The sequence below is a fragment of the Macaca fascicularis genome, chromosome 1 (assembly GCF_037993035.2).
Source record: "Macaca fascicularis isolate 582-1 chromosome 1, T2T-MFA8v1.1".
NCBI lineage: Eukaryota > Metazoa > Chordata > Mammalia > Primates > Cercopithecidae > Macaca > Macaca fascicularis.
The window spans coordinates 64,369,732-64,396,019 of record NC_088375.1 but is presented as its reverse complement, the minus strand read 5'-3'; the positions used below and the strand labels follow the sequence as shown (position 1 = coordinate 64,396,019).

The window sequence follows — 26,288 nt, the reverse complement described above, 5'->3', positions numbered from 1 at the left end:
TATAATCCCAGCTACTCGGGAGGCTGAGGCAGGAGAATCACTCAAACCTGGGAGGCAGAGGTTGCAGTGAGCCAAGATCGTGCCATTGCACTCCAGCCTGGGTGACAGAGCAAGACTCTGTCTCAAAAAAAAAAAAAGTTGTTGGTCCCTCTGTGATGGTCTCAACCAAATGAGAAAGAGGAATCCCTATGGGGCCTCGCTGCACGGCTCCCTCCCAGGTCTTCAAAGGCCTGTGTTCTGAAATGGACTCCACGGACCCACCCACGGCAGTGAAGGGGTTGATTTCCACAGGTCCCTCTATGGCACTGTCCATTGTCCCAAAAATAAAAGGGTTGGGAACTCCTTAACTGTGTTCTCTAATAGGTTATTTGCAGCAGAGCATGTGGAATTTGAGCAGCTCTGGTAGGATGTATTAACAGAGCAGAGGGAAAAAAGAGGTGGGGAGTGGAGGTTGAGAATGGAAAGAGACTCATGTCCCCAAAGACAAAAACGTAGAGCAGATGGTCAATGTCAACAGTCTGCCAGTAGTAACTGAATGAACTGCCTATGGGTGAGGATCGTGAAAGGCACCTTGGGAGATGATGCAGATGGGGTTTGACCCTGTCCTTGGGGGTCTGCAGGTGACCTGAGAAGGGAAGACAGAGGTGCATGCGCTGTGGCACACCAGAGCAAGTACAGTGCGATCTGGGACAAAAAGCCTCAGGCAGCCCAGATCAGGCCACTCCAGCAGACTCCCCCCATTGCCAGCATGCCCCAGAGCCTGGGCACAGGGTCCCCTGCTCTTTGAGGTGACCATCTCAGTCTCTGCACAGCTCAGCTAGAGTGGGTCAGCAGCTCAGCTAGAGTGGGTCACACCAGGGAACAGTAGCTCCCTTACAGGGACCTAGGTTCAAGCCCGGCAGGGCCTCATTATAATGTTAAAAATCGCCAGTAGCCAGGCACTGCCCTGAAGGGTTCAAGGTCCTGATCTCATTGAATCCCTTAAATAACAAGAAAGATGCTGTTACTCTTCACCATTAGGCCGTGCTGCCTCGCATGCTGGGCCACAAGTGGCCTGTGCTGGCCATGCCCTTGGTCTTCTGTAAACTTGATCAAGTCCACCTCACTAAGACTCAGATTTCTATTTTGTTTTTTTAAGAGATGGGGCTCTCACTATATTGCCCAGGCTGGTCTCAAACTCCTGGCCTCAAGTGATCCTCCTGCTTTGACCTCCCAAAGTGCTGGAATTACAGGCGTGAGCCACTGTGCTTGGCTACTCATATTAACCTCCAAGTAGACCATCCATCTCGGGTCTTCTTCCCAACTAGACTAAAGCTCTTTGATGACTTACATCCACTGCTACTTCTTCTCTATGCCTGGTGGCTCTGAGCATGAGGCAAATAGGAAATACTTGCTCAAGAACCTTCAATGGTTCTTGAGGTCTTAATTTCTCCTAGGAATTACAGTGCAGTGAGCCTTGGATTTCCATTTAGACTGAGTTCTGTGAGAGAAACACCCATGCCTGTCTTGCTCTCTATGGCGTCCCAGATCCCAGTGCTAGCTTGACATATAGCAGAGGTTCAGTAAATACCTGCAGGATGAACACGAGAGTGTGTTTGGCTTCTGACTCCTATTACTAGCTATGTGATCTTGAGAAAGTCAGAAAATCTCTATGCCTCAGTTTCTTCATCTATAAATTTGGGATAAAAATCCTTTATTGCCTCACAGGATTGATGTGAAGGTAAAAATCAAGCAATCCTCCCACCTTGGCTTCCAAAAGTGCTGGGATTACAGGCATGAGCCACCACACCTAGCCTGATTTATTTGTGAAATGCAGTTTATACATTTGTTGTGAAGATGAAATGAGATCTCAGGCCTGAATGTGCTTAGCACAATGTAAGGACACAGTAAGCACTCCATAAATGTTAGGTAGCATGTCATCATCCAAATCATCATCATCACCATCATCATTATCATCATCATCTTCAGTAGTCATTTGTCCAAATTTGTCCATTATCATCTTCAGTAGTCATTTGACCGAAGCTTGGTCAGTGGGGACCCAATATGGGACCTTGATCCCTGACAGACCCTTCAGCCAAGGCCACATTATGACTTTCATGGGTCCTAAGAACTTTTGTCTTTGGGGCCAAGGGCCCCTTCCTCCATTAAAAAAAAAAAAACCACTGAAAATTTTAATCTATGATTGCATTGGTATAAAGACAAATACATCAATATCCTATATTAAAACTTTCCTCAACCTAAATGTTCATTTTTTTCCTCATGATTTTAAAGAAATTAAAACATTTTTGTGCACCTCTAAAGTCATGTGCACCTCTGGCACTCTGCCTGCTGTGCCTTATGGAGAAGTTGACCATGCTTTCCAGCTGTTCAGTCCCAGGTAGGGCGACTGTCCCAGTGTGTTGGGGCTGAGAGTTTTCTTGGGATGCAGGGCTCTCAATGCTAAAACCAGGACAGTCCTGGGCAACTAGTGCATTTGGTTACCCTAGCCCCAGGTCTAGACAGACTCCCTTCCTCCCTGCTGCATCCCAGGGGCACCATGTGCTCTTCTGTCCTCTGTAACGTTGTGCCCATGTACTCGATTCTGGAGGTTTTTCTGATATCCACAGCCACTCCAAGGCCAGGCTGTGGCCTAGGACACAACTGTGTGGGCTGTCTCGGAAGAAGCTCCCTCAAGGCAGGGTCTTTGGCTTGTTCACGGAGGCGGCTCCCAGAACAGTGTCAGGCACACAATAGGGGTTCATTAAACGTTTGCTTCATGTATTGGAGAAAATACAAAGAAGCAGTAACACGCATGCACCCCAAACCCCAAAATAAATGTGATTAAAAGGTTCCAGAATTTTATAAAGGTCTTATAGTATTTCTGGTCCATGGACCCATTTACTTCTGCGACTATTGAACACCAGATGAGAATTCTGCCCTCTGCCTCTGGGAATAGATGACCCAAATCCTTTCCATTTCTGTTCTCCCCTGCTCCAGATCTTCATGAAGCCCCCTTTTCAGCTCAGATGTCTAAAGTTTGAACCAGACAGAATAGGGCAACACTCAATCTTCTGAGATGGCCACAGGAATTTTCCCTTGGGACATCTTCCTATGCCCTCAAGAGTTTCTAGAAAGTCTTTCTTTGGGTGTTTTCCTCCTTGGATTTCCGGCTAGGTCCCTGTCCACTTGCCCAGCCTCACCTAGGTCAGCCTCCTTTCAATCTCCCTGAGCCCTTCATCTAACCATTCAGCCTGAGAAGTCCTTCTCTACATCTGACAGAACTGGCCTCCTGCTCCTGGAACTGACAGTGTCTTTTGGGATACCCACTGTTATCTAGAATTAGTGGATTTTCCAACAACATCAGCATATGCCCAATTATTCCAGCATTGCTTGGACACTGTACGTTAGTGTTAGTGGTACAAGCCTGTGTCCCTCATTAGACTATGAGCACACCACAGTCAGTGACTGTACCTTTTCCATCTTTGTATTCCCAGACCACCCTGAACCAGAGTACTGCAGAGTGAATTAAGGATGGACGGTGGGTAGGTCAGTGAGTGGGTCCCAATACCCCATCCCAGGCCAACTCTCTCCTAAGCTCTTTCAGTTCTTTCAGGCCAAGTTAGAGAGTATTCCTTTGCAAATGATATATGTCATAAGGGATTGATATGCAGAATATATAAATAACTACCACAATACAACAACAACAACAACAAAAAACCTCATTAAAAAATAGACAATGGACGTGAACAGACATTTCTCCAAAGAAGATCTATACATGATCCACAAGCACATGAAAAAAATGTTCAATATCACTAATCATTAGGGAAACGCAAACCAAAACCACAGTGTGATACCATTTCATACATATCAGGATGCTTGTTAATAAAAACAATAAACAACAAAATAACAAGCATTGGCATGGATGTGGGGAAACTGCAGCCCTGTGCATTGCTGGTGGGATTGTAAAATAATGCAGTCACTGTGGAAAATGGTACGGTGATCCTCAAAAATTAAACAGAATTACCATGTGAGCCAGCAATTACACCTCTGGGTGTACACCCAGAAGATGTGAGAGCAAGGACTCAAATATCAGAAAACCAGTATTTGAACACCCAGGTTCGCAGCAGCATGATTCACAATAGCCAAAAAGGTGGAAGCATCCCAAGTATCCACTGATGATGAAACCCAAGTATCCACTGATGGATGAATAAACAAAAAATGTGTTGTATCCGTACAATGGAATCTCATTCAGCCTTGAAAGGGAAGGAAGTTCTGACACATGCTATCACATGGATGAACCTTGAAAACATTAAGCTAAGTGAAATAAGCCCTCCAAGACCAGCCTCTTTTCCTAGGACTAGGCCACTCTCCTGGGGTGCAGAATGAACATGAAAAATGGCCTGGACACCCCAGCCCAGCTCAAAGGAGCTGCTGCAGACGTAGCGGGCATGCCTGCTCAAAACCTCTCAGGAGACGGCCCAGAAAGGTCAAGGGCACAGAAGCCTGTGCTCAGAGATCAGGAAGGGGCCTCAAGATGAACTGGTCCACCTACCCATATTCTAGAGCAAACTGAGTCATGAGGAGTGAAAAAGATAAAAATATGTGACCCTAAAATATATTACTTTGACATAATTTGAGATGGCTGCCACAGGGCCGGCAGACTGAGGTGGCCCTGCAAAGCTATCTTTTGTGGGGGATATTTGCATCTGTAGAGAATCTCCTTTAATGCAGCCAAACCTTCTTCCCTTGTCCAGATCTAGGAGAGATTAATGGAGTCTGACATCTTTAAAGATCTGAAAGAAACATTTACCATGTCTTCTCTCTGAGGGTTGCCACCTGTGAGGTTTCATCTACATAACAAGACCACCTTGGCTAGCCAAGCCTCCTCTTCTTCCCCTCCCAAAACCTGTGTTGCCACTAAAACCTGATTACCAAGCATAACCTATTTGGGGCCATGCTCTGAGCCCACAGTCTTTCTGAAACCTCAGGATGTGTGTGAGCTTCTGTACCCCACTGGGGGTTGGGTCTTCATTCTTTTTTTTTTTTTTTTTTGAGACAGAGTCTCGCTCTGTCGCCCAGGCTGGAGTGCAGTGGCCGGATCTCAGCTCACTGCAAGCTCCGCCTCCCAGGTTTACGCCATTCTCCTGCCTCAGCCTCCCAAGTAGCCGGGACTACAGGCGCCCGCCACCTCGCCCGGCTAGTTTTTTGTATTTTTTAGTAGAGACGGGGTTTCACCAGGTTAGCCAGGATGGTCTCGATCTCCTGACCTCGTGATCCGCCCGTCTCGGAAGGCTCCCGCAAATACACATTAAATAAATTTGTGTGCCTTTTTGCTTGCTCATCAATTTGCCTCATGCCAGTGATTTTCAGCAAACCTTCAGAGGGCCAAGGGGAAGCTCTGCCTTGGCCCCTACAGGAGGTTCAGGTAGTGGGGACTTCCCAGCCTTCTCCAGATGTTCTCCCACTACCCTGTGATGGCAAGGTCAAGGTGAGGTCAAAATCTGGCTTTCCAGCCTCATATGCGTCTAGAGAGATGGATGTGGCACACTCTTGGTGCTCCAGAGCTAGGAGCTACATACTGACTCACTGTCGGAGCTATCCATCTCCACCTCCAGATCGCATCCTTGCCCTCACATAGTGGACTTCCCTGCACAGTAATGCTTTAAACAAAGGGTTCCTCAGCTTTATGTAGAGTTCCAGATGCTCTGAGAACCACAGAGTGAAACTCAGTAGAATCTCTAGTCCTTGAGAGGAGTGGCTTTAGGAGTCCAGTTTATAGGTTCTGCCTGCAGGCTGCACACGGTCCGGGTGACTATGGGAGCTTTCTCCACCTCCATGTGCCGGTTCCAGCTCCAGCTGGAGCTCCCTGGAGGACAGGGCATTCAGCCCCATAAATGATTCAGATCATTCAGAGGTGGTGTGTGGGAGCCGAGTGGTCTCCGGAGGTGAGTCAGTACCCAGCACCCTGCATACCCACACTGCCCATGCTTGCTAGGCGGGGAGGGGCAGCTTGAGACTTGCGCCAGCAGCCAGGACACCAGCCTGCGCTGCCCACTGGGGAAGTGCAGCCCTTCCTGGCTTCCCTCCGCCTGCGGCTTTGAGGGCTGGGCGCCTCTTCACCAGCCCACACGAGTCCTCACATGCTGCCTGCCCTGTTAACCCCACCCCAGGCTGGCAGTCTCGACACCCAGGTGCTCAGGGATTAATATGTGATACTAAAATGTGTCCACGTAGTTATTAACTAGCTCCAAGTCTTTTAATGTTTGTATCCCCTCACTGTGCCACAAAGGCCCAGGGGCAGGGACATTTGATCTCCTCTGTCCCCTAAATGGCCTGGCAAAGGGTCCTATCTTCGGTGACTCCAAGATGGTACTGCTGTCATGAGGCTGCATTTGTGGGCATGCTTTGGCCTTGCCGCTGGGCTTCAACTAGTTGGAAGATTCTGGAAAGAGCTACAGCTTAGTGGTTAGGAGCTCTGGCATTAGACTATTTGGGTCCAACTTCTGGATCTGCCACTTACTATTATGTGACCCTGGGCACATTATTTGACCCGTTCCCGTGCTTCAGTTTCCTCTTAAGTGGCAACAGTAATGTACCTACCTAGTATAGTAGTTGTGAGGATTAAATTGAGTGTTTACCTGTAAAGCACCTAGGACAGTACCCGACACATATCAAGGCCCAGTCACCAGTCATTACTATTGCACATTCCAGCCATTTCCCAGCAGCCCCTTGCGCCCACCCTTGTCTGTGAACACAGCCTTACACTTCCACCCACCCTAGTCATGAGCCCTACCTCCGGCAACTGTGTTTCTCAAAATGGCCTTTATTATCCCCAACCCCAGAGTTCGCCATGAGTTCTCACAATCAGATGTTTATCACTTACTTTCCGCTGGCAGGGCAGGTCTTCCCGTCTTACAGACGGAGAAAGTGAAGCCTAGAGTGGTGGTTCCCCGAGGTCACACAGAGCGAAGGCTGGGCCTGGGTTCTCAGGCCCAGGGACAGGCTCCCTTGAGGTACAGGGCCCCAGCACAGCCTGCTCCTGCCCACTCCATCCACTGACTGTGGGTGCCCAGACCAACGGCACTGCCAAACCAGGATCTTTCACCCACTCAATATTAAATTGGGAGAGTAAAATAAACAAAAGATTTCCTGGTTTCTTCCTCCCCAACCTGCCATTCCCCAAGGCTGAAAGATAGGCAGAGGGAATGTGTCAGAGCAGGCTCCCCTAACTCCTCCCATAGGCCCCTCTGCCCAACCCCCTCGGAGGCCCCACTTGAGGAAGACCCACGCCGACTCTCCTGCCAACAGGTGCCAGGGCTTGGTTGCTTAGTGACCCACCCTGCCTACCCCCATCCTCCAGGGCAAACAGCTGAACAATCACAGCTGGGGTGGAGGGGGCTGCTCTAGGTATGAAAAGTTGTTCTTGCATTTTCTGCTCACTCAGTGGGATTTTTCATTTCTTGGTATCTGGAAAAATCCATTTATTCCACATCCAGAATTTTAGCAAGCTTCCCTTTAAAATAGTCCTGAGATCAACTTTCACAAACCTTGCCCTAAAGTACTTGCTCATGTTCCCTGGGAAAGAAGCTCCAAACCCACTCCTCCTCTGTCAAACCCACATTAAGCACCTACCATGTGCCAGGGGACACAGTGATGAACAAGCTGTGGTCCCTGGTCCAGAAAATTATAGCCTATTGAAAGGAGAGATAGGAGAGAAAGAGAGGCCAGGTGTTTGGGGAGCACAGAGAAGGGGGCATCCAAGTTACAACTGGAAATGCTCTCTAACACCCCGGATTCACCAGCTGCCACATTCTCCTCCTGAACCCACGCCTTCCCAGCCAAGTGTGAGCATTGGCATTATAGGTGCCAAGTGCCTCTTCACTGTGCTCCGGCCAATGGAGGAGACAGGTGGAACTTCAGTTCTGGGGCGAGAAGACCTGCCTCTTGCTCCCCATGCAAAGCGAGCGCCCTGCAGACCAAGTTCCTGCATGTCATCCACAGCAAAGTCGGGGGAACAGTTGACCACCACTCACCACATCGGGGAGAGCCTAGAGATGAGGAGGATAATGAGGGGTTCATGAATTGGAGGCTGATGAGATGATCATGATAATAAAGTACAGTAATCCAGATTTCCCAAGACTAGAACAGGAAAAAAAATGTCCTGAATTTCAGCATTCAGGAAATTGACTGAATGAGAAAAACAGCTTCCTATGGCAGGACATCAGAGCTTGAGAGGGGTGACTGGAGCTTATTTGGAGCCTTTCAAAGCTGGACTCTCCCTCAGCTGTGTGTGTGGTGGGACGAGCATGTGCTTTGGAGCTGGACAAGTGTGGGGGCTGGCAACCTTGCCCCTGGCTTACCCCCTTTCACATGTTACCTCATAGAATGTGTCAACCCTTTGGCTTGATGGCAGCAGAATTTCTGCCAGCGACATCTGTCAGGCATGAACACTCTGCTGCCTCCCTCCCTGCTTTTCTTGCCTAGGATAGTAAACTAACTTAGCCTAGGATAGTAAACTAACTTAGCCTAGGATGGTAAACTAACTTAGCCTAGGATGGTAAACTAACTTAGCCTAGGATGGTAAACTAACTTAGGATGGTGGTAATGAACATACCTTCCTTCCCCTGCCTGTCATGGGTTACGTGCAGTCCTGCATGGGGACAGAGGAATAGCTGTGATAACCCCTAACCATCTCCTCCAGCTCCGGGAGATTCTGCTTTTCAGAGGTGAGGTGAATCCCCTCCATCCTCCTCAGTGGTGGTGCAGCTCTGTCACTGTGTCTGCTGGCAGCCTGTCCCTAGCCCCTCGTGGGCAATTCCTGTTCAAACCCTTTGATTCTAGGAGTCAGCCCCTCCATCCTCCCTGTCTCAGGAGCTGCCGCTATGTCATGATAAAAGCCATGTGGCTGCAAGGCAGATGCTGAGAGCATCTTCCACTAGGATATCTCCGTGGTCAGGGCCCCCATCCAAACACTTCATGGATGGGGAAATGGAGTAGCTCGGGTCTGTTACACAACATGGCTGGGGGCCCTAAGGCCTTCAAGTGCAGAGACCCCATCTCATCCATCTTTATGTCCCCCACCTGTGGTGCTCAGTGCTATAGGAAAGTTAAAAAAACACATCATTCTGATTGAGGCCGTGTGCTGCAGAGTTTGGATGCTGTATTAAAGAGGAAGAGCCAAGTATGGGCTTCACTCTGGAAGCAAAGGGAGCCTGGGAAGACTTTGGGATATGGGAAAAATAAGCCCCTGGCAGTTGTAGGCAGGATACACAGAGGAGAAAACAAAGGATTGAAACTGCAGAGTAACTGACTTACTGGAGCATCTCAGTGAGAGGCCATGAGCACCCAACACAGGGTGGGGTGGGGAGGGAGAGGGGAGGTCTGACCCCTGCAGCACTGTGGGGACAGATGGGGTGAATAGAAGAAGTGAAGGCTCCTGAGGTATTGAAGGTGGGGGACTAGGAGGTTGGGGCAGAGACAGAGAAATAAATCAGTTATCTCTGATTTATGAGTTGGTTCTGAACACAATAAATTTTAGGTATCAGAGACCTCCAGGAAGCTGTAGAAAATGCCATTCTAGAGCTAGGAAGAGAAGTAGGGTGAGGGATGTAGGCTAGAGGTGACCAGCTAAAGCTGGGCTGCTGTTGGAAAAGAGAGGAGATGAGGCCCCAGGACAGAAGCCTTCTGTGAACAGAAGCCACAGACTCAGTGATTCAAGCCTGAAGCCGTCTGTCACTGCAGCTCTTTTCTCCCTCCTGGCCCTGAAATCAAGTGCTCTGGATTTGTGGCACTTTATCTCATCCTCTTGTCTCTGAAGAATATGCCAGGCTAGGTCTGGATCCCCATCCCATACTCTTTGAGGTAGACTGAACCATGAAGAAGAAGAAACCAAGGACCTGCAGGACAGGTCTGGGTTCCCCCCCCCAGGCAGCTCCCAAAGCCAGAAGGTACATAGGTGTGGGTTACCTGGCAAGTTAAGAGCAGAAGAGAAGAGAATCCAGGTCCCCAAGCTAGGACCCCTTCAAGCTCCTAGGCTAGGAGTTGGATCCAGAGCTGGATCTGACAATGTGCAATAAGACCCGGGATTCAGGGTTTGATACTGGCATAAAATCTTTCTTCTTTTCTCCTTAAACTGCTTGGGTGGGTGGATATTTTGTGTCCTAAACTGTAACTGAAATTGCTTTATAGGGAAAAGCTGATTCTGGATAAACGTCTAAACTTGTGAAGACAGAAGGAGGGCAGGAGGGGAGGAAGGAGGGCAGGAGGGGAGGAACCAGAACAGAGAGTGAGGGATGGCCTGGACTAAGCGGCGTGTGAACGAGGATGTCTTGGGTGAGTTTCAGGTGGTCCTGGAGGGGGTCTTCTCTCTGACTCCTTCCTAGGGGAAGTCCTTATGGTTTAGAGAACTTGGGAACCAATATCTAGAATCTCTACCAGGCCCATGAGAAACTAGTAAAAAGGGTCTGTTCCCATGCAAAGAGGCAAGGGACTCTCAGTTATCAGGGAAGATAAGGACACCCACATGACAAGGGTGCTTGCTGAGAAGGGTAGGATGAAGTACCTGAGTCTGATGATTGAAGTGACTTCGCCATAACCTCTTAGTGGCTGGAGCTGGATGGGAAGGCAGGACTTCATTTATAGTTAGTGCTGTGTGTCTTCCCTTACATCATGTGCCATCAAGATCTCAAAGGGCTGTCACCCAAACAGCCTTGAAATAAGAGTTCAGCATGTGATGAGACTAGCAGGGAAAGCTCTGAGCAGGACCCAGGAGGCCTGACTCCTTGGATCTGTCTCTACTGAGCTGTGTGACTACGGGCAAATCCTCTTCCCTCTCTAGACTTCAGTTTCCAGCCTAGGAACCTCTTAGGAATCTGTGACACGTTCTCATCTTGCATTCCAGTTGGGGTAAGCAGTCAATTACCAACTATTTCCTAAACAGGTGGTTCCTAGATTGCAGTATATATGAGAATCACCTGGGAAAAGTGTTAGAAAAGCAGAGTCCAGGGTCCCATCTCCAAAGATTCAGGAGCCAGTAGCTCTGGAGTAGGGCCCCTGAAACTCCATTCTCAAAGAGTAATTGTGGTGCAGGTGGTTGAGGCCAACTTGGCGCAACACTGAAGGTTTCAGATGCTACAGAGAAACCAGAAAAGTGCTGAGTGAGGAAAAGCACCCATTCTCAAAGGGTTTCTAGTTTAGATGGGGGAGACAGGACCCAATCTCAAGAACAGAATATCCTCAGTGACAGATGAGAGAGAGGTACAAGGTCAGAGAAACAGAGGTCATGTCCTTTACTAAGCAGGTATGAGCAGAGCTTCCCAGGTGCCTGGAACAGAAACGGTGGCAGGAGGCATGCATGGCAGAGACAGCTAAATGCTCACCACAACCTGCTTCCTTTTCTGCCAGGGCTCACAGCTGTACTTCACTTCCCAACCTCCCCTGTGGATAGGTGTGGCCACGTGACTGAGTTCCAGCCAATGGCCTGTGGGTGCAAGAAACAACCGCCATTTGTGGGTCTGGCCCACAAGCTTCCCATGTGTTATCCTGATCCCCACCTGCCAATCTAACTTTAAGTAAAGGAAGAAATAAACCTCTGATTATATTCAATGACTGAAAAGCAGGGGTTGTTTCAAGTTAGTCCAACCCGATTGTACAAGATGCAAGAGAGAAGATGCATCAACCCAAGCAGTATTTGGTCAATACTGGCTTTTTTTTTTTTTTTTGAGACAGAATCTCATTCTGTCCCCCAGGCTGGAGTGCAGTGGCATGATCTCGGCTCACTGCAAGCTCCACCTCCCGGGTTCATGCCATTCTCCTGCCTCACCCTCCTGAGTAGCTGGGACTATAGGCACCCGCCACCACGCCTGGCTTATTTTTGCTATTTTTTAGTAGAGACAGGGTTTCACCATGTTAGCCAGGATGGTCTTGATCTCCTGACCTTGTAATCCGCCCGCCTTGACTTCCCAAAGTGCTGGGATTACAGGCGTGAGCCAACACGCCCGGCCAATACTGGCTTTTGTAACCAAGTACTTGGTGGTATTGGACCTGAAGGAGATGCCAGTTCTGATCTTATAGGGCTGACAATGCTGGGAAGGGCCAGAGGAGGCAGCGGGCAGTGAATCCCACCAGTGTGGAGTTTGGGCGGTATCTCTAAATGAGGCTACCTGGAGGCTGTGCCAGTCTGAAATCTCTTTTGGGACTAGTCTTGAGCCATGTAAGCCTTTGAGCTAGCACACAAAAAACAGTCAAATGGGCCAATGGTTCCAAAGATTCTTGGAATAAAGATGAATAAATTTTTATTGCTCAAATTTGGAGCTAACTTATTTTTAGTATTCTTTCTTTTCTCTCACGCCAAGGTGGTGAGGGGTAGGTGCCATGCCTGAGGTCTGAGTGTGCCTTCTGCTAGCAGAGAGATGGGGACCTCCCCAACTGTCCCAGGGCTGTGGGGTTGGCTAGTGTCCCTAGAGTACCACAAGGACCCTGTCCAGGCAGGAGCTGACTGGCCAGGCAGGAGGAGGTGGAAAAATTACAGGCAGGGAACAGGGAGTAGTGTAGGATCTGACCTCCAGGACCCTCTTCCTCTTGCATCTTCCTTGAAGAAAAATAAATCAATGGTGTCACTGTAGACCCAAGAAAGCCTAGGTGGATGGAGGCGTGGAAGTGTGTTTTCTATGTACTTAAGTATAATATTGAACTATAGGCCGGGTGCAGGGGCTCACGCCTGTAATCCCAGCACTTTGGGAGGCCAAGGCAGGGGGATCACCTGAGGTCAGGAGTTCGAGACCAGCCTGGCCAACGTGGTGAAACCCTGTCTCTACTAAAAAAACACAAAAATTAGCTGGGTGTGGTCATGGGCGCCTGTAATCTCAGCTACTCAGGAGGCTGAGGCAGGAGAATTGCTTGAACCTGGGAGGCAGAGGTTGCAGTGAGCCGAGATTGCGTCATTGCACTCCAGCCTGGGCAACAAGAGCAAAACTCCATCTTAAAAAAAAAAAAAAAAAGAAAAGAAAAAATATATATTTAACTGTAGATATAGTCAACGTTCTGTTCTTCGTATCCACAGAGAAAAACACACATGAGGAGGAGTCTCCAATGGGAAGATAGATGTTTATCTATTAACGTATTTCAGTTGTAGGATAGACACCTAGAATAATTTTAAATCACTAAAGTTGTAAGATTACAGGGACCACTTGCTAGTGTCAAGTGTAGGGTCAGTGTCCCCTTAGCTGGCGTGCCTTAAGGAATGGAGGGATGGGAAAGACCTTTCAAGACCTGACCCAGCCTGAAGTTGAGTGTTCCATTTTGTAGAAGGTTCTGAGAGGACAAGGCCTATATCCTGGGTCACCTGCCGAGTAGGAAAAGACCAAGAAGAAGAGCACTTGACAAGGAGTCCTGGAGGGGTGTTAGTCCTGGCTCTACCCAAACAGATGTGTGGCCTGGTGACATCCTTCCACCTCTCTGGGCCTCAGTTTCTCCATCTGTAAAGTGACGTGCTCTGACATTCTGCAAGCAGCAAGCTGTATTGTCCTCAGAGCACTCACCCCAATGCTCTGGGCCGTGCCAGAGTCCTGGGGTCCCAGAGCCTGTTTAACATGCAGAGAGAGCTCAGAACACTCGTGTTCCTGCTCAGATATCAAAACCCTAAATGGCCACCACCTGTAGGCATTTGGGAACTTGATGGGAATGGAAGCTGGCCCCACTTCCAGGGTTAGATCCCTGAGAGGAAAAAAATGAACAAATATCAGGGATGGACAGAGGGCCTGGCCTGACTTCACAGTCACCAGTCCTACAAATCACCAAACCCTGTCTTTCGTGGGACTAAGGAAGAAAATTCTCTGGGCTGGGAGACAAAAGAGGTAAGTTCTAACCTTGGGTCCATCAAAACCTTGTCCTGTGACCTGATAAGTCCCCCTACCCATCTAGGCAACACCTTAGATTGAGGTAACTATGACGGTCTTACTGAGACCATCTACGTCTGCACTGCCTGAGCCCATAGGCTGGCTCTCCCCCAGGCCCCATTTGTGACATGCATGACTCAGAGAAACCAGATCTAATTGTGCCTGGTCAAGTGGGAAAGTACCAGGAGAGTACTGCCTCAGCCTCCTAAAACTGTGGTGTGACTCAAAACCAAGTCCCCGGCCCCTCTGAAAGGAGGCATGTGGCCCCAGGAAACTGCCATTTTCTGAAAGGAGAGACCAAGCTAGGGCCCAGGGCCTGGTGCCGCCATCTGCCTTGCTGTCTCCTGACATTTAGGCACCCCCTCCCTTTGAAATGGGGAGACCTTCCCTACCCCTCCAACCTCTTCCCTAAGGGCATTGGAGAGGAGTCTCGGGAACTCCTGGGACTGACCAGTGACGACTCCCGGGTGGTGGCATCGCACAGCAGCGAGGCTTCCCTGAAGCTCCGTTCCAGCCAGGCACAGACTGAGCAGCCACACAGGTTGTTCTGACAAGGCTATTTATAGAAGCAAGCTCAGCCCTTCCCAAATGAGGGCCTCAGTCTCTCAATGACCGGGAAACACATCAACTCCTTTCCTTGGAGACAGGAAAAAGAAATTATCTTAGGAGCTCAGATGTGATCTCTCTTTGGGTAAGAAAAAAAGCACTGTAAGGGGTCAGAACGGGGTCGGAATATGGCAGAGCTCTTTAAAACCCTTTCCAGAAGTGATCCAAGGGAGAAAAGAGAGTGGAAAAGTGTTATTGAAGGTAAAAAGGCACCTAGAAGAATGAAAGACTGAAACCTTTGGAGGACACTTCCCCAGCTCAGTCAGCCTCACTCTCCTCAGTCCACCCCTGCATTTGCTCACCCAGCCCTGCCCCTCCCTGGAGTGTTCTGTGCTGAAGGCCAGCCTGGTGCTGAGGAACACTGTCTCTGACCTGAATATCCAGTCAAGATGCTTCCTGTAAGGATAAGAGGGGCCATGCCCACCACCCTGAAGCATTTATCCCTGATCACCCTGTCTGGGGTTCAGTAAAGGGAGTTTCTTAGAAGGGATTCCTGTCTTCTGAGGGCTTACAGACTCCAGCAAAATGACACAGGAAGATATACAGAGGCCTCAAGATATGAGGTGGATTCAAGACACAAAGTACAGGAAGTGTTTCTGCAGGGACCAAACCAAAGGTATATTTTCTGGAGCCAGGCGAGGAAGGAGAACTCGGGGGAAGAAGGGAGAGAGATGGCTGTTCAGGCCATGCAGCAAGTCATCCCCCAGCACCAACCCCATCCCAGCGTATTTTCTTGTACGATATTTCGATTTCTCCCAAGAAATATCAGAAACAGCTATCTGTTTCATTGCCAAGTAAAAGAAACCCCATCTTTGCAGTGCCTCTTCCTCACCTAATTATGCAAAAATCTCACCCTCTGAAACTGAGGGCTTGCAGCCTAGCTGGCAGTGAGAGGCAGGCGCAGCACCTAAACTTTGGTTTAAAAACAGGAACCATTTCCTTCCCAGGCAGCAACAAAACACTCTAGAGAAATAGTTCAAAACCTCAGCTGTATGTCAGAATTACCTAGGGAGCTTTTCAAAATCCTGATGCCCAGGCTGTACCCCAAGCCAATTAAATCAGACGCTCTTGGCATGGGAACCAGGTATGACCAGTATTTTCTAAAGCTTCCTGTGAGTCCAGTGTGTAGCTAAGGTTGAGAACCACTGGTCTAAATACCTAGCTAGCTGGAGTATCTGTGGGGGATGGGGGGATTTATACCATGCGGCAAGAACCCCATGGGAGGGTGGGACACCTCCCCTCTGCAGCCACCGTGTTCTGCATGAGCCCCAGCTACAGCCAGGGAAAGGGACGCCTGTCCCTTTGCCCCTCACCCTCCGGAACATCCCCTGCTCTCCAGCCTCATGAGTGGTGCCCCGGAAAACAGGTGCTAGTTACGGGGGCCTATTTTAGTTGACTCCTTCAAACGTAAAATCACAATCTCTCCTTTGGTTCTTGGGCCTCTTCTCACAGTGGGAAGGTACAGTGCATTTGCCTGACTTCAGAACCCAGGAAAGGCAGGGCCTACAGGCAAGATGAATTCTTAACAAAGGAGGCCCCAGAGTCAGGCCTGGGGAAGGTTTTGGTTAATTTGAATTGGTGTGGCACTGCTGAATTAATGATGAGCCTGCCACACACCTGTGAAATATAACAGCTCACTTCTGTCTATAAACAGCTCCTTCTAGGTAACCTCTCTAAGGACCTGGCTTGGAGCCCTCTCATCTAAGTAGCAAAACAAATAAGCAAACTCAGCTTTACCTCCACTCCCACCAAGATACTGACAGACACGAGGCCTGCAGCCAACTAGGAGAATGGCCAGGGCACCCAGGCTTGCTGGGTGTCTAGAGGCAGACACCTTTAGGAAACACAAATCATGCCATCAGGAAACACACGCAAACCCCTTTAGGTTACCTAAACCGACCCAGGAAGTTAAAGTGGTAGCACGACAGCAGCCTAGGCAAGAAGTTTTAGTTTGCTTCTAAAAACACCCTGGACTTCTGCAAAGTTGCTGGATTACGACTTAAGGTGGTTTCTGGCCACTTCAAATACGGAAGTCTCAACTGATGAATGTGTGTTTATGATGTTTATCAACTGATGAATGTTTCTCCTGCTGAAGGATTGGGTGCCATTCAGTTTCCATCTAGAACTTCTAAGCTAGGATTTGGGGAGAGGGTGCGGTTATGAGACCCTGCACTCAGGCACAGGTGAACCTGCAGCCAATCTACCAGCCAGGCGCAGTCCCCACATTCTAGAGAGCCATTTTGAAGAGATCTGGAGACGCAACCGCTGTGAGGAGGATTGACCAACTGAATAGCGCGGGTCCCTGAAGGGCTCCAGATAGGATGCTCAGCCCTCAGAGCAACTGCCTGGCCACTTTCCTGACATGTGGCTTTGTCCCTTTGCTGGGAGCAAGGTTTTCCTTCTAGATTGACCACAGAGGTTATTTTCCCCAACGAAAGGCTCCTGCATTCCATTATTAGGTTTACCTTTGAAAGATGTTTGCTCTGCGCATTTCTGAAAAAGGTGGTCTTAGCAGTGAAGAAGCAGTCTTCCAGTTCCTCGTCCAGGCTGCAGTACCCACTGCTCATGCTGCTGTCCACGGTCATCTAGCCCAGAGTCCCCGGACGCGGCCGCCAGTGCATCAAAGGGGGCCGGCCTCGGGATGCGGCGGAGGGAGGTGAGCACCGCTCTCCGGGCTCCGCTTGGCGTGAGCCCCTAGCCCTGAGCCCCGAGCCGGTCGGGTAGCGGGCCAGGCAGAGCCGGCGGGCCGCCTGTGTTTCTTTCAGCGGGGTGCGAGCGCTCGGGCGGCCGGGTAACCTGCTCCAGTCCCCGCGCCGCCTGCGCCTGCAGAGCCCCGGGCGCCCGGCTCGCGCCTCACTCCCTGACTCGTCCGGGCTCTGCGGTTTCGTGTCCCCGGCGCCAGCGCCCTCCCTCCGCCGCGGTGCAGAGCGCCATCTCCGCACCTCCCCCGCCTCCCGCGCCTTTCCTGCCCCTCGCGCAAAGCAGTTCTGAAGCCACTTCCTCTGCAAGGTTCCTCAAAGCCGGCTGGGCTGTCACTGCGCCCCTCCCCCGCCTCCCCTCCGCCTGGGTGCCACCCGCCCCCGGTGGCAAGTGGACTCGGAGCCGCAGGTCATGTAAGGGATGCGGAGAAGGAAGGGACCAGGATGGACCCGAGGGGGAACATTCCCTCTGTTCTTTCTTCATCATGCACTTGCTTCTGGAAGGAGCCCATTCTCATCAGCCCCAGTGACTCAGGTTCCACGGAGTAGAAGGTGCCAGCTATAAGGGCAACATCATCCCTCCTCCCTTCTCCCACATCCACTTCCTCACCCCCCCCACTCCCTCCCCCATTCGCTGGGTCGGGGAGCCGAGTCAATCGGAGTGGTTAGAGAAGAAGAAAATCAATATCTGCCCTACCTGGGGAAACAGCAATATTTTCAGTTGGAAATGCCAGAAGAAAGTGCAGGGTCACCACAAACACATGCAAATCAGATGCAGAGTTATGGCAACCTAGAGAGCAAGCTGCCTTCCCACCCATAGAACTTAGCCCTCAGGAAGCCTCAGGATACACGGGAGCCTGCAGACACCATCCAGACACCATTATCTGTGCATCTTCCTGACAGTCTGAGAAAGCCGGGTCTTGGCCAGATCTTGTCATTTCTAACATTGAGGAGGGCTCATTTCTATTTCCCCATCTGACCGGACAAAGGAACACGTAAGGCTGAATCCTTCAAAGCAGTTAAGACAATAACCCCCCAATAGATCAATAGTAGTTCTAGCTACCATTGTTTGAACAACTCTCTGTGCAGGTGATTTACATGCAGTCTATCATTGACTCTTTCCAACAGCCTTGAGACAGAGACTGTGTACAGATGAGAAAACTAAGGCTGGGAGTCACACAGGTAGAACATGTGTGCTGGGACTCAGCCCTGGTGTGTGCGGCTGCCTACGCCCCCAGTCACTGTCACGTACAGGCCCTCAGCAGTGATGAGGCTATTTGGGTGGGCACTTTGCCATCTTTAAATACACTGGGAGCTGGAGTCCCGGTGGGGAAACAGCCTCCAGAGACCTGGCTTTGCTACCATGTTCATGGAGTTTGATGGCTCATGGACCCCGGAGTGCCCTGGACAGTGGGTGAGAGGGGTTATCAGGTCTCTCTCCAAATCTGTGTAACTTTCCCTACAGTTCTGAAACAATCCCGTCCTGGGGAAAATAAGCTGGGTGGAGGACTAGACTCAGCCCCCCGGACACCAAGCTGCCAACTCCATCTTAAGCTCTGGCTACCTTCATGAGAAAGCCTCTCCCTCTCCCACCTAAGCCAGCTCCGTCAGTGCTCAGGAAGGTTTCAAACTGCAGCCCAATTTGGCTTCATCCTCCCACACAGTCTTCTTCCCAGAAGCCTGCGAGTGCCTGGCAGGCACAAACACAAGAGAGCTGAGAGTCAGCACCCCAGCCGGCTGGCCGCCCTCCGTGCAGGAGAACTGTCAATACCGGTAGCTGTCTCCTCTGGCAGGCAGATAAGAGGAGACAGTCAGCGCCAGGGGCTGGGGTGAGCTACTGGGTGTTTGCAAGGGAAGATCTCACATTAATGGGGGTGAAAGTAGGTTCTGGCTTTGGAGCAATCTTTTTTTCAAATGGGTATTTTAGAGGCTGTTTTGGGGGGTTTTCCCCAGAGAGGTGGTTTCCTGTGGTCCTCGGGCCATCAATAACAGCTCACCTGCGTTGTCCAACCAGCTAAGCAACATGCTTTTCTTCATAAAAAGAACATCCTTGCTCAGTGGGAATCTAATACTTAAGAAAAAAAAACAGGCCCCAGATTATCTGTGGCCACACCGTGTCCTTGGATTCATGCGGGGAAACTGCAATGCAACGGCAATGCTGCATGTCCAAAATGTGCAATCTTCAAATACAGTTAGTAACAACCTATTCAAACACCAAGCCAAGGTACCCCAGGAGTCAGCATGAATCTCTCCTTAGAAGCAACACACCAGATGCCAGACCTGGTTAGGAAAGTTCTCAGGGACACTGTGTTCTTTTAGGGTGCTGCTCCCTGCCATTCCAAACATTATGAGAATCTGATATCTGAATAGAGCCTTTCAAACCCTTTTAACATCCATTATTTCACCCAGCCTACTCTTTTATCTTAAGAGCAGGTACTATGCCCATTTTATAGAAAAGGAAACTGAGGGAAGTAACTTGTTCCATCACAGCTGATTACTTTCAAAGCCTCTTGACTTCTAGTTAATGTCTCTTTCCCTACCCTATCCCAGCTGTCAGTGAATCTAGGTTTGGAAGAAAGCCATGTATAAGAAGTCAGCAAAACAGAGACTGTGCTGGCAGGGACTTTAGGACTAGAAGAAATATACAAAGATCATATATGATCTACCAAAGTTGGCCATCCTCCAGGAGAAAAAATCCAGAATGAAGCCCCAGGGTCTCAAAGGAAGAAAGACAGGACTCCCTGCAGCATCTAATGGCCCTGTCTGAACCTCTGAACCTCTTCCCTATGAATAATCAATAATAGTGATAGCTTGGCCAGGGTAAGAGGGAGGGGGCATGGAAGAGTCTGAGCAAGAGCGTTTAAGGCCCTGAGACGCAATCGCACAAAGGATGGGAACTGGCTGTTCTTGTCCCTGGACTTAGGAAGAGGAGGCTGGATCTAAAGCTGTAGCAGCCAGAGCCCTAAATCCATGGCACCGTGCTGGGGTTCAGAAAGCCCCATTGAAATGATGAATGGGCCACTTTCCTAACTCAAAGTGTCAGATGATGAAAGACATTATTTTAAGCTTTTTTCCTTTCTCAAATGCAATCCTGTCATGTGGCCAGATCCTCTTGTAAGATCCACCCTGTAGTTCTGCATGTACCAGAAAAGCTGTGATACAGGTCTGGAAGTCAGGAGCTTGTATTCTAGTCCCAGCTCCAACTCCAGCTTGATACGGTATCTTGAGCAACCATGGACATCAGGTTTCCTCAACTGTCCAACTGAAGGGTAGCCGGGGTAGAGATCAGATATAGGACCTTATGATCTTATGATCAGATGTAGTGGCATATAAAGAGGCTGAAAACCAGGGCGAGGTGCCACTCCACCCCTGAGACATATTTTGAAATCACTGTTAGCTAGTATGTGCAGGCACTGTACTAATAATTTGTTCATAATTTCATTTAAGCCCTACAACAATCCTTTGAGGAAGCTCCAGTTATTATCTATATTTTACAGAAAGCAAAAGGAGGTTAAGGCAAGTTAAGTAACTTGCACATATCCACACTGCTAGTTGATGGTGAGCCAAATATCAATCCCGCTGGGTCTGACTCCAGAACCCAAGTCCTTGAACTCTAAACTCTGCGGCCTCATGGTTTACCTCTGTGATTACTCTCATAATAACATAATAACAATATGCCTGAAATTACAGTTCATTACAAACAAGTTAGGAACCACTTTCTCCATCTGCCTACGCCCCCATCTTCCTTTCAGCTTCCTGGGGTCTTCTCTTCTCCCCCGTGTACCCTTGCTCTCCCTGGGGGGTAAGTCTCACCTATGCCAATGGTATCAACCACACCTGACAGACTCAGGGCTCATAATTCTTTCTCTCCCAGGTATCTCCAGGTGGGTATCTGTAACAGCTCACTGAGTACCCAGCCCTTCCTATTGGAGTTTCACTCTCAACAGGATCAAGACTGAGTTTGTTATTCCCTGCCTTGTCAACTACCTGCTCCTTCTTTTCCTCCCTTAGTATTTCCTGTCTTGATCAGTGCCATTAACCAAGATTAGTGCAAAGCCTTCCAAGAGTTCCCCTTGTTCCTATCTCTGCCTCTTCCAAACCCCCTACCTTTTTGTTGCCACAGTTATCCTTCTGAGATGAAGATCTGATCATGGTACCATAACAACTTCTATTCAGATTTCAATGAAAAATTATCGAATAATTACTACATATCAAGTTCTACTTGCTTATTCTTTCTTTCATTTAACAAATATTTACTGAGCACTTCCTTCAGGCAAGCACTAGACTGGATGTTTGAGTTTGGGCATGAATAAGACACAGTCCCTACCTTCTAATAATATACAGTCTAGTGAGAATAACATTGAATAAGATGGTCTACTAAAGTTACTGAATGAAAGTTACACATTTCATTATCTCACTTAATCCTCAGAACCCTGCAAGAAGGCATTTTGCAGATAAATGAACTGAGGTTCAGAGTAAACTTGCCCAAGCAAACAAATGGTAGAATCAGATTCAAACCCAGAGCCCCTGTAACTTTCCATTACAGTTGTCCTTTCTCCATCAACTCCCAGCGCCTATTCCAAACTCTTGAGCAGGTCCTTCAAGACCCTTCACGGTGCACACCCAGCCAACAGTTCACACCCATCTCCAGGTGCAGTCAAGCAAGTCTCATTACAGCTGCACAAAATTCGATTCACATTCCCAGAAGCCACCTTTCCCTCTTGTGGCTTAGCTCTTGCTATTCTCTCCTCTGATGTCAAAATCCTCCTCCTATGTCTTCCCCACTTCCTGACACATATTCTCCAATATCATCCATACCTCCCACACCTTCCATCTGACTCTGAGAAGCATCCTTAACCAGATGTCCTATCTGGGTTGAATCTTAACATGCTGCCAGTCATCCCTAGGGTAGCATTTTTCAGCATTCAATGGCTGTGTATAGCAGGGAGCTCAGTGTCTCCCCAGATGACTTCCTGTTGTAAGAGGTGAGTGGTGGCACACCATTTAGGTTAGACTCACCCTACAGTCACTTTCTCAGTGGTGCTAACCCACACCACACTTCTGATTGGCTGCCAGGCTAACAGCTTCAATAGGTCTTGACACTGACTACTGAAGATAGCTGAGTTACCCCAGTTGTCCACACCCTCAGGAATTCATGTCAGGGTCTGAGTCAGGCCCAGGGGCTCTGTCTTCTATTTTTCCTCCCTAGTGAGAATAGAGAGTGACAAAAGACATTTCTGATCAACAGCCATCTCCCTGATGTGCCCTTCTCTGGGCAGGGCCAATCCTCCAACATCCCGGGCAGCATGGTCACCAGGGTGAGACGTGAACAACTATTGCACTGCTATATCTAGCAAGGAAGGTCTTGCTGCCTCTCACCTGAGAGCCTCAGGGCTAGCCTAGCCCAGCTGGGGGTCACCTCAGGAAGCCCACTGCTTCTAGGGTAAAAGGGGATAGACTGTGAGGAGCCCAGAGAAATGTCTCCAGGGTTTAAGGATCTCTAGAGAAATATGCACCAGAGCTCTGCCACTCCATGTGGCCAGGACTTCAGGTGCCTCGTTTTTGGGAAGCATTTCCATTCTGCCTAATCAGAAATACATTGGCGTGGGCCAGCCCATCTGGGGCTGGTCAGACAGGCCTTGGAGAGGCTCCTGTGAGGGCGGCTGTCCAGTGCAGATGAATCACTGACAGCTTTGGCCAGCACTTCTGGCTTCTAAAGTGTGGCAGGAATCTGTGAAGGAGCCATGGAGATGGCTGTCCCAGATGGGATAGCCTAGTCAGGGTAAGGATGAAGGATGTTCTGCTCAGGGTAAGGTGGAGGGAGCAGGGGACTGGCTCCTTCTCTTGGCAGATGTAGGTGGGCTGGTGTGCATCTGGCACCTCTAGAATCCCCTGGGAGCAGCCATTTGTTTCTTATCAAGGGAAGGAGTCAGAATAGAAATCAGTGCCAAATTTTGGGTTTGGAATCTAAGGAAATACTGACTGAGGGATGAAGTGGGGTCTAATGTATTCTGCTCCCCACCCTCACATCTACCAGGAAAGATTAGATGTGGGACCCTAGTTTCTGACTTTTCTGACATTCCTGCCATGTCAACTAAAGGTGATGAGTCTCCTCTTATTTCTGCTGGCCAGAGAATAACAAAAGATGCTGTCAATATCAATTGATTGCTAGGTCATAAAGTTATTAAGCTATTGAAAGCCAGATTTTAGAGCTGGGAGCACTAAAATTGCTCCAAGATGGCAGAAAGGGGCTGTCAGCAGCCTTAGGACTGGGTACCAGGGCGGGCACATGGATTTGTGACCGTGTGCTCAGGGCACAACACAAAATTCCCATTTTGGAGAGTTACCATATTTTAAGATGATGAGAGCAGGCATGGTTCACACCCATAGCTATCTTAAGGATAATGTGTCTACAGAGAGCAGGCAGCCTGCTAGGCTGAAGGCTCTCAGACACCATGAGGGCAAGGGAAACTATGCTCTGTGCCAGTCCTATTATATATATTCCTTGTGATAGGTGCTGGGAACACACTGGTAAACAAACAAGGTTCATGCTCCATGGAGTTTACAAGTGCTTTTATACAGTTGCCACAGCGACCACACTGGTGTCCCCATGTAATAGCTAAGAGAGGTTATGTACTTTCCTAGTGTCATAGTGAGTGGGAGAACCAGCATTCTGAATGCCAAAAACCTCTACAAATCCAATTTCAAAATCGAATAAAATGAAGGACTTCTTGAGCACCGACTATGTGCAAGGCCCAGTGCATTATGAGGAAGACTAAATGGCAAAAGATAGGATCCCTGCCCTCAAGGCATTTACCCAATGTGTAAGGCTGGGTATTAAATGAACTAGTATGAATTAGTATTAGATCAGTGCCTGGGGGAGTTCTGCTCCTGGCAAAGATGAGGGAATAGGATTCAGATATATCCTCCTGATCAAAACAACCAAAAAAAAAAAAAAAAAAAAAAGGATACAACTTATGAAACAGTGGTTTTTAAAATACTGGCTATCAGGTAACGAGGAATAGCAATCCCTGAGAGACAGGAAACAAATGAGTTGATCCCTACCTTTACTCCCCGTTTACTCCCAGGCGTGGTGCAGAGAGGGTACTAAGGTGAAGCCTGGAAAACCCCCTGAAGCTGAGGAGATGTTGCTCAGAGTCTAGGGAGACAAAGGCAGCCTGAGTTCACAGGACAGAGTAACTGAATGGAGACAGCTGCAGAGAGAGAGAACTGCAGAAAAGCCCCTAAAGTATTCACCTGGGTGCCCACTGATCAGTGTGTGCATGGGAAGAAATGACCCAAGGCTAGAGAAAGAACCACCCAAAAGGATTACAGGTAACAGTGTCTGCCCTCGTAGAGGTCAGGAATTGTGCCTGTTCCTACGAGCCATACCTGAAAACCTCATCATTTATTAGACACTGGGCAGAGTACGCAGAGAGTCTTACCTTAGCGGTGGGAAGTAATTAGCCCTAGACTGAGCACTGTTCCAATCCCGACAAATCTTAAAGAGGATCTTAAAATCTTAAAAAGGATCGAACCGCTTCTAAATAATTTAACTGGGTCCTAGAACAAAACTCAGGAATATTTCCACAGGGCTGGGTGCAGTGGCTAATGTTTGTAATCCCAGGACTTTGGGAGTGTAAGGTGGGAGGATCATTTGAGGCCAGGAGTTCGAGATCAGCCTGGGCAACTTAGTGAGACTCTGTCTCGACTACTGACAACAACTGACACAGATATTAGCATTGTTCAAAGACACTAATTCTGGTGTCTCAGGCAGCCCACTGCTTCTAGGGTAGAAGGGGATAGGCTGTGAGGAGCCCAAAGAAATGTCTGAATAAGTATATGCTATTTATTCAAAAAGTTAAGTAGAGAAATGGAAAATACATTTTAAAAATCCACATCAAACTACTAGAGATGAAATTTACAATGCTTTTGATGAGAAATATACTAGATGGGGATTAATGGCAGATTAGACTTTGCAGAAGAAAAGATTAGCAAACTTGAAGACACAGCAATAGCAATGATCCAAAATGAAGCACAGGCCGGGCACAGTGCCTCATGTCTGTAATCCCAGCACTTTGAGAGGCTAAGGTGGGTGGATCACCTGAGATCAGGAGTTTGTGACCAGCCTGGCCAACATGGTGAAACCCTATCTCTACTAAAAATACAAAAATTAGCTGGGTGTGGTGGTGGGCACCTGTAATCCCAGCTACTTGGGAGGCTGAGGCAGGAGAATTTCTCGGACCCAGGAGATAGAGGTTGCAGTGAGCTGAGAATGCGCCATTGCACTCCAGCTTGGGCTACGGAGCGAGACTCTGTCTCAAAACAAAACAAAACAAAAAACAAAACAAAATGAACCTCAGAAAGAAAAGATAATTTTTTGAATGAACAGAGCAGTAAGCTGTGGAACAAATTCAAGCAATCTAATATACATGTAAGTGGTATCCCTCAGAGTGGGGGGGGGGGTATAAAAATATTTGAAGAAATAATGCCCCCAATTTTTCCAATTTTGATGAAAACTATAAATCCACAGATCCAACAAACTCAATGAACCCCAGAACAAGAAACATAAAGAAAACTACAAAAGGCATACTATAATCAATTGCTCAAAACCAGTGTGATACAGTTTGGCTATCTGTCCCCTCCAAATGGCATGTTGAAATCTGACCCCTCATGTTAAAGGAGGCCTAGTGGGAGGTGTCTAGGTTGAGGGGGGCAGGTCCCTTATGAATGTCTTGGTGCTCTCCCCATGGTAATGAGCATCTCGCATTGTTCCTTCATGTGAGAGCTGGTTGTTCAAAGGAGCTTGGCACCTCCTCCTCTCTCTCTGGCTCCCTCTCTCATCATGTGACATGCCTGCTCTCCTTTCACCTTCCGCCATAAGCAAAGGCTTCCTGAGGTCCTGATCAGAAGCCAAACAGATGTTGGTGCCATGCTTGTACAGTCTGCAGAATCATGAGTCAAATAAACCTCTCTTCTTTATATATTGCCCAGTCTCAGGTATACCTTTATAGTAACACAAAACAGACTAATACATAGCGATAAAAAGAAAAAAAAGAATATGTTATATACAGAGGAGCAGAGATAAAGATACCAGTAAATTTAGTGT

At 48.6% G+C, this 26,288-nt stretch overlaps 1 protein-coding gene across 3 annotated transcripts in view; it reads right to left on the bottom strand.

The window, feature by feature from the left end:
• Nucleotides 1–26,288, bottom strand: part of RASSF5 (Ras association domain family member 5) — a 79,546-nt gene that overhangs the window by 14,431 nt on the left and 38,827 nt on the right. The window contains exon 1 of one of the 3 annotated variants that reach the window (XM_005540639.5): nt 16,946–17,469. The exons of the other annotated variants lie outside the window; for them this stretch is intronic. Coding sequence (XP_005540696.3) covers nt 16,946–17,065 — 120 coding nt within the window. The 5' untranslated portion in view covers nt 17,066–17,469. Of the gene's footprint in view, nt 1–16,945; nt 17,470–26,288 lie in introns of those variants that run through there. 3 annotated transcript variants of the gene reach the window in all.